Raw genomic sequence first — 8,377 nt, 5'->3', positions numbered from 1 at the left:
GGTCGCCGGATATCCGTCGAGTGACCCTTACTAGTCCTTCTTAAACCTGAAGTGGAGTACTACTCTGGTTGCGCTTGTTGGATCCCAAACCGGCTCCCGACATGGGACTAGAGGACGAACGAAAGATGCTCACTGGATCTGGAGACCCCAAAGAGGTAAGGCTTCGAGGTTGGCGGGCCCGGGACCTAGCTCAACAAAGCACCTCCCGGGGCTCTCTTAGTCCGGGTTTATAGCCTAGGGTTTGCGGGGTCCAGAGAGGTGGTTTCCGTTACTTACCTTCAGAATTCTTTGGTTGACCTTGGGCAGATTAATAGCTAGTCTTTCTCGGGATTGGCTTCCCCAAACCAGGAATGTGAAAGTGTAACTGGAGTTTATAATGCTGCACTGATAAACTTGTGTAAACAAACAAACAACCCCCCCCCAGGTTTTTGAGGTTCTAATTTGATAAATGTTTTGAGGTTCTAACTTGATAAGTGCGTGAAGCAAAAAACTAACGTTAGTCTTTAACGTAGCTTAGGTCAGAATTTATTTATGGAGATTTCGGGGACCCTAGTCTTCGGAAAAGTGCTTTCAGGAGTTGGGGTGTAGCTTCATGGTAAAGCTCTTGCCTAGCATTAACAAGCCCTGTATTCGCTTCCCAGCATCTCCAACAAAAAGCGGTTCTTTATCTTTTGGGATGGAGATGGCCGAGGACTTGTGCCTTTGGGGACAGTTTAAGAATGTGTAGTGTAATTCTGTGGTGCAAGAGGGAGCTCTTTCCCAAGTTGAGCATCATTGTGATAAATATTGGCTGCTTATGTGCTGAGTGCTTTATATGCACTAAGATACTTAACTTGCACAGTTTCCCCATGAGGTAAATATCAGGTACATTATATATTTTTGTCACTTTTATTACATGAGGCAGCAAGCAAGGAAGTTTATCTTGAATGAGGGCACACAACTAGCAAGACAATACAACTGGGACTCCAATGCAGACGTCCAGGCTTGAGAGCCAGAGCTCTAGCCCGAGACTCACTTTGCTTCCATTTCCTGTGCATTTGTCTTGTCTACTTCAGGACAAGCCATCAGGGCTTAATGGATTAATTAGTTGGCAAATTATTTATCCCTTAATTTTTTCAAGTTTTCATTCTCAGAAAGTTTAACAGGATACCACAGCAGATAGAAGTTTTAAAATTAAGAAAGTTGGGCATGGTGGTCCGTGTCTTTAATCCCAACACTCAGGAGGCAATGGCAGGAGGATCTCTGTAAGTTCAGAGCCATCCTGGTCTTCATATCAAACTCCATGACAGCCAGGACTATAGAGATCCTTTCTCAAAAAAACAATAAACCAACAAATCAAATAATAAAATGAAGAAAGTTAAATTAATTTTGTGAAAGATCCATAATGAATGGAGATGAAATCTTTTTATTCAGTGTGACTTTGGATTTTCTCATTGGTGGAAACAGAATTAGACCTGTATTTGGATTTGTTTAGCATGGTGTTTTTAGCACATTAGTGTTGTTATAGTAATGCCAATTGGGAAATGACACAGTTGTCTTGCTTCTAGAATGCTAATTTCAGGTGTGTCCCCCCCCCCCCCCGATTTTATTTTTACTTTAAGTGTATATTTGTATTTTGCTTACATGTATACCTTTGCACCACTTGCAATGCCTGATGCCCTCTGAGACCATAAGAGGGCACTAGATCTTCTGGAACTGGAGTTAACGTTTGTGAGCAACCATGTAGGAGCTAGGAAGAGCCAGGGTTTTTTTGGAAGAGAGACAAGTGCTCTTAACTGCTGAGCCATCTTTTGTGAGCATGTATAGGTGTTGGTTTGTGCATGCTTCTGTCTGTAGGTCCTTTCACATGGGCTCCTGGGATCAAACTCGGGTTGTCGGGCTTGGTAGCAAGCAATTTTACCTGATGGTTTTAGGACTTGGACCCAGGGCCTCAGGTATTCTTTACCACTGAGCTCTGATGTCAGAGGATCTTTTTAGGGGGATACTTTTTCTTTGTGAATTTTAAAAAATAGTTTATTTTTATGCATACAATTGTTTTACCTACATATGTGGCTGGAAGATGGTGTTGGATCCCCTGGGACTGGAGGTAGAGATGGTCTTGAGGTGACATGTGGGTGTTAAGAGTCAAATCTAGTGGGGCTGGAGTGATGGCTCAGTGGTTGAGAACACTGGCTGTTCTTCAATTCTCAGCAAGCACATAGTGGCTCACAACCATCTATAATGCCCTCTTCTGTCTAATCTAATGATCTAATGCCTTGTTCTGTCTGACATGCAGGTATACATGCAGATAAACCACTCATATACTTAAATATAAATCTTTAAAAAAGAGAGTCAAAGCTGATTCTTTTGCAAGAACAGCAAGTTCTCTTAGCTACTGAGCCATCTCTCTATCCCTTTAATTCTTTTTTTTTTATATCCCCCCCACCCCCCCACCTGCCTGCCCGCCTGCTTGCCTGCTCCAGCCCTGCTAGCAAAGAGGGCATCAGATCACATTACAGATGGTTGTGAGCCACCATGTGGTTGCTGGGAATTGAACTCAGGACCTCTGGAAGAGCAGTCAATGCTCTTAACCGCTGAGCCATCTCTCCAGCCCCTTAATAAATTCTTGAAAGGCGTTTTAAGAAACCTTATTGATGAAAAACTAGCATCTATATTCTATGTAACATCTTTACACTTAGGAGAAACCTTGCCAATCACAAAAAGAGTAAAGAGCAGAGGTTACAGTGGCACCTCCTGTCCTCACTTGTAGGGTACTGTCTTGGTTAGGATTTGGGAAACATGGTTGTTGAGCTCATTTCCCTGTGTGTCTTTATCTTCTCCCAACTGTGGATACCTGTATCTACAGCAGACAGATCACTGTGCCATGTGCCAGATTTAGGACCTGTGCTCCAACAGGTAATTTTTACAATTAGGGAAAGAAAGGAAACTAATTAAAAGTTATACAGTGGAATTAGAAATAGATTATGTGGGGCCTGGTGTTCCCTTTTCTTATATTTATCTGCAAGTTAAAAGGCAGTGATTATAACTTTAAGTTGACTAAAGAAGGATTTAGGTTTGACCATATTCATATTCCAAATTCAACTTGAGAGCACCTCTACAGGCACCTGCATTTTCATATGTGCGTACACACATACACACCCCTGCAGTTAAAAAAAAAATAGTGAAAATATTTTTAAGTTAGTTTTCCTCTAAACTTGGTTTGGGATATAAACAAAGTTTAGCTATTTTTTAGTTATTATAGGTTGTTATTTGTTTTGTTTTGGTTTTTTTTGGGGGGTGGGGGGGTTGGTTTTTTTTTTTTTTTTTTCGAGACATGGTCTCTCTGTGTAGCCCTGGCTGTCCTGGAACTCACTCTGTAGACCAGGCTGGCCTTGAACTCAGAAATCCGCCTCCCAAGTGCTGGGATTAAAGGCGTGTGCCACCACTGCCCGGCAATTTTTTGTTTGTTTGTTTGTTTGTTTGTTATTATAGTTTTGAGACAGGGTCATATATCATCCAGGTTGACTGAACTCAAACTTGGACTCCTGGTCCTCTGCCTTTTAAGTGTTGGGTTTACAAGAGAGCACCCCACACCTGGTTAAATGAAGGCAGGTTGTGGTTGTTTTTGTTTTGTAGATAGATACCTGATGGCCCATTCCCGTTGGCCGCCATGCACAATGATACACACACCTACACCTGCGCACGCATGTGCAAATGCTACACACACACACACACACACACACCAGTATTTTTATAAAAGTTGGGAAGGAAACTGGATATAGTGACTCATGTATTTAATTTCAATACTTGGGAAGGGAAGGTAGGGGGTCTGTTACAAAAATGAAGCCAGTCTGGGCTACAGTGAGACCATATCAAGCACGAATAAAGAGTCACAGGGAAAACAAGGTTCGGAGCCTTGGTTCCTGTGGGGCGGAATGATGGAGGCAAGGTGAACAAGCTTAATCAGTTTAAGGATTAGGTAGTTTGAGTAATTTCGGTGAGCTCTGAACTGTGGTGCTGGTTCCTTGTTGACCTTTGGCTCTGGATCGGGGTGATACAAAGTTGGTGTCTGAGATTTTTGCTTAAGAAAGTGATTTGGTAGATGGGTCTTAGATTGGTACATGAAAGGTATGTTCCCAGGCAAATGTATATTATCCCTAAAAATTAGCTAGTTCTGGGAAGGCAAGATTTAGCACTGAGATTGAAGCTAGGATGACAAAACATCATAAAAGAATGTGACTGATAGTCTCTTGTTCATAATTATGGTATAAGTGTGATTAGGGAAATGCATGTTATACAATGGCTGCTAATTTAATTTTCTTTCCCTTTTGTAGGAAGAAGAGGAAGAACTAGTGGTAAGAGCGGCCTCCAGTTTGGAACTACCTTACTAGAATTGGAAGGCTGAGCTGTATTGAAACTCCAGGGTATTTTAAGGAATCTGTGACAACTTGGGGAAAATGCTGGGACAAGCCTTTAATACCTCCTGTGCAGTAGTAGGTTGTGTGGGAGTGTGAGCCTTAGAAAGCTATGTCTTTTTAGGTCTGGGGCTTCTTTGGTCCTACCAGGAATCAGCATCCTGAAGGCCTGGCACTGATCTGCTGTGTGTGTTTAGTAAAGAACTCTAGAAGGAAATTTTCTTAGTTCTCCATGTTTGCATTTTTCTGACTTTGCAAGTTGGGGGCCAGGCCTGAGTTTTGCATAAGAGAAATTGAATCCTAATGCTGGGTTAAACGATGCCTCCAGTCGATGTACTTCCTGCTTGGCAAGGTTCCCTTTACTCTCTCGTTTCTCAGATAGGGCTGAGGCTTTCAGTGTATACCGGCAACCTTGGAAGGCAGAAATTTGAAACTTCCCTACTGCTTAAGCATCAAAGAGCCAGGAGGTATTAAATAGGTACCGCTCTGGCTATAGTATGGCTCTGCCTGCTGGCCTGGGTAGTAACTCAGAGTAGCGCCTTTCTTTGTTGATTATACTGCCCAAAGACCAACTTGTTTATATTTAGTAGATGTCTCCTGAAGCTTCCATTTTGTTCCTTTTCTCCCCCCACACCCCCTGTTTCTTCATCAGGACCCCCTAACAACAGTGAGAGAGCACTGTGAACAGCTGGAGAAGTGTGTAAAGGCCCGGGAACGACTAGAGTTGTGTGATAATCGCGTGTCTTCCCGGTCACAGACAGAAGAGGATTGTACAGAGGAGCTCTTTGACTTCTTGCATGCACGGGACCACTGTGTAAGTCAGTCTGAAGACAGAAAGGGCAAAGCTAAACAGTGGCTATCAGTTTGAACAGTGTGTATGCTCTAAGCAGATACATCTAACCATTTACTATAGGCCCATAATGTCAAGTTATGTGAGAAGCATTTTATATACATAGGTGTCCCATCCTTACCTCATATGCTGGAGGTGTCATTGTCTCCACTGTACATATTGAAACAGACTCCGACAGGGAAAAAGATGACCTAACATGCATTGTTAAATACTAAGGATGCTGGATTGTATACATTGTTTTCTTTTAGTACTGGAGATAAAGCACAGTCCGAATGCATGCTAGGCAAATGCTCTAGCCACTGAGATACACCGCCAGCCTGGGATTATATATTTAAAAAAAAAACTTAAAAAAATTGATATTTTAAAAATAATTTTATGTGTATGGGTTTTGCCTGCATGTATGCCTGTGCACCATGTATGTGCTGAAAGTCCGTTTCTGTAACTGGACTTGTGGACAGTTCTGACTTGTGGGTACTGGAAACATATCTAAAGTCCTCTATGAGAGCAGCTAGTGTTCTTAACCACTGAGTGATCATCGCTCCAGGCTCAGATTTTATACTTTGAATAGTCTAATCTTTCTGTGTATATGTGCCTTCAGTGTCTTGTACCTAGTTGTTTGTATAGTTTTTTTCTTTTTAAAGTAAGTTTGTGCTTCACACTTTCATGTAACAGTATTTTACACATACTACACATATGCAGAATTTGATAAGATTGGTTCTGTAAAAACTGGTTAGGGCTGGGCACTGGTGGCAACACCTTTAATCCTAGCACAGGAAGGTAGAGGCAGGTGATCTGTCTGTGAGGCCAGCCTGGACTCTAGAGTGAGTGACTAGGTAAGCTAGGTGTAGTGGCTCAGATCTATAATCCTAGTACTTACCATTTAGACACAAGGATTGCCATGAGTTTGAGGCCAGCCTTGGCTACATAATTTTAGTCCAATCTAGGTTATAGAATGAGATCTTGCCTCAAAAGCCAAGGACAATTGATTGGGTAGCCAACTTCCTGAGAATATATTCTATATGTAGATAGTAGGGCACTTGCCTAGTGAGGTCTGGGTTTGGTCACCTGTAGGGCGTAGAGTGTCTAAAGGGTAGTATTACATGTTAGAAATTCAGGAAAAGTGGAAATTTCACACTTTGCTGAAAAAATAAAAAGTAGCACAGCCGATGTGTTAAATAGCTTAGCAGTTCCTTAGAGAGGCCTACGGTGGTAGTACACATTGGTAGTCCTAACCACTTATGAGTCTGTGGCAGGAGTGTCACTGGAGGCCAGCTATTTGAAGCCAAGCCTGGTTTAAGCAGGGAGATCTTTTTCTTTAGGGTAAAGAGTTAAGCAGGGGGGCTGGAGAGATGGCTCAGTGGTTAAGAGCACTGACTGCTCTTGTGAAGGTCCTGAGTTCAAATCCCAGCAACCACATGGTGGCTCACAATCATCCGTAATAAGATCTGATGCCCTCTTCTGGTGCATCTGAAGACAGCTACAGTGTACTTACATATAACAATAAATAAATGTTTAAAAAAAAAAAGAGTTAAGCAGGGATCTAGCATATGGCCACAGTTAACACTGAGCAGCAGTTCCATTCCCACATACATATCAAGAGAAATACAAAAAGGTTTAGATTTCTAGTAGGGTGGTGGCACATTCCTGCCAAGGTAATTGTAAAAACAGATTTGTGTGGTGATGTAGTGGAAGCTTGCAGGAGAGTACATGCAACTTTCTTCTTTTTTTTGTTTTAATTTATTTATTAAGTATACAGTGGTCTGCCTGCATATATGCCTGTGGGCCAGAAGAGGGCACCAGATCTCATTATAGATGGTTGTGAGCCACTATGTGGTTGCTGGGAATTGAACTCAGGACCTCTGAAAGAGCAGTTGGTACTCTTAACCTCTGAGCCATCTCTCTAGCCCCAACATGCAACTTCTAAAAGAAGTAAACGATAAAAAAAAACTTCAGAGTTGCAGACAGGACAGTCAGGTACCCCATGGGAGTTCCTAGGGCCTGCGTATGGATAACATGCTGAAGAATGAGGGTCAAGACAGGAGCTCTACTGTTCAGGCCAGGAAGGACCTGTGCCCTGTGACATTAAAGCTAAGTGATGACATTATTTTCTCTCTCTTTTTTTTTACATTTAAATAAATGGCATTGTTTTATTTTCGCCAGCAGGCGTGGGATACATGTTGTGGTAGGTGTGCTGGGCTCAGTGCAGGTGTGGATGGGGTCGGGGGAGGTGATGACTTGGTGGTTGGATGGGAACTGAGAGGATTAGATTCACTTCTGGGAAGTTTGGATGAAAGAATCATGGCACGCTATAGCTAAGCTGCCAATGAGGTTGAGAAACTCTTGGAAATCTAGCTGCCCGTCACAGTTGAGGTCCAGCTTCTTCATCATGCGGTCAAGGACACCAGGATCCTTCTGGTTCTTTGTGAAGGCAGCCAGCTCTGTGTTCATGAAGGAAAGGAATTCAGTTTTGGAGAGTTGAGTGTTGTTTCCATCCTTCCCGCTGTACTTTTGGAAAACAGCAATCAGGGACTCAATGCATCTCTCAGTCTCTGTAGGCATTTTTGCTTCAAGTTGAGGAGCGAGGTCCAGCTGCGACTGTGGCTGACGGTGGCTGGGACAGGAGTCCATGACATTATTTTCTTTTTCTTGTCTAGGTGGCCCACAAGCTCTTTAAAAACTTGAAGTAAATGTGCAGATTCGTCCTCCTCAGCCTTGTCACTGGGAATCAGGAACAGTTCCTTGTGGTTCTGGACGTCGGTGTCTGATGGAGTGAGTTCTCGAGAACCTCACTGACTTTGGCGGTAGCTTCTCTTCTGTGTGACTAGCAGTGACTTCATCTTAATAAACTGATCTGCAAACTTGCTCTTTGTCCTTCCTTTGCCATACCCTTACTTTATTATTTTATTATATTTTAAATATTAAAAAAAAATTTCCCCCATAAAATTGAACCCACAGTATTGTACATGCTAAGCAAGTACCTTACCACTGGACTGTATCTCACCTTTCTATTTTACTTTGTAAGTCTTGCAAAATTGCACTTGTTAGTTCTCAGATTTTTAATCCTGCCTCAGCCTCCTGATTTTCATATTACAGATAGGTGACACAAACTCAGTTCCTTTGAGATTCCTCCCTA

General features: G+C 42.4%; 1 protein-coding gene and 1 pseudogene across 1 annotated transcript; one reads left to right on the top strand and one right to left on the bottom strand.

Annotated features, from left to right (window-relative positions):
- On the top strand, positions 1–8,106 carry Uqcrh (ubiquinol-cytochrome c reductase hinge protein). The gene is made up of 4 exons (NM_025641.3): positions 1–155; positions 4,314–4,334; positions 5,047–5,208; positions 7,899–8,106. Exons 1-4 carry the CDS (start codon positions 102–104, stop codon positions 7,929–7,931), a joined length of 270 nt encoding a protein of 89 aa, NP_079917.1. The 5' UTR covers positions 1–101; the 3' UTR covers positions 7,932–8,106.
- Gm12854 lies at positions 6,169–7,889 on the bottom strand (annotated as a pseudogene).
- Positions 8,107–8,377: the final 271 nt, after the last annotated feature.

Source organism: Mus musculus, chromosome 4, assembly GCF_000001635.26.
Source record: "Mus musculus strain C57BL/6J chromosome 4, GRCm38.p6 C57BL/6J".
In the NCBI taxonomy this organism is placed as follows: domain Eukaryota; kingdom Metazoa; phylum Chordata; class Mammalia; order Rodentia; family Muridae; genus Mus; species Mus musculus.
Note: the sequence above shows the minus strand (reverse complement) of the source record. Positions and strands in the feature narration are given on the sequence as shown.

What these genes read in the sequence shown, in the direction of transcription:
- Uqcrh (NM_025641.3), top strand. Translation starts at nt 102, where the DNA reads ATGGGACTAGAGGACGAACGAAAGATGCTCACTGGATCTGGAGACCCC. An exon ending in GATCTGGAGACCCCAAAGAG is followed by an intron (nt 156 to 4,313) that starts GTAAGGCTTCGA and finishes TCCCTTTTGTAG; the next exon opens with GAAGAAGAGGAAGAACTAGT. An exon ending in AAGAAGAGGAAGAACTAGTG is followed by an intron (nt 4,335 to 5,046) that starts GTAAGAGCGGCC and finishes TTTCTTCATCAG; the next exon opens with GACCCCCTAACAACAGTGAG.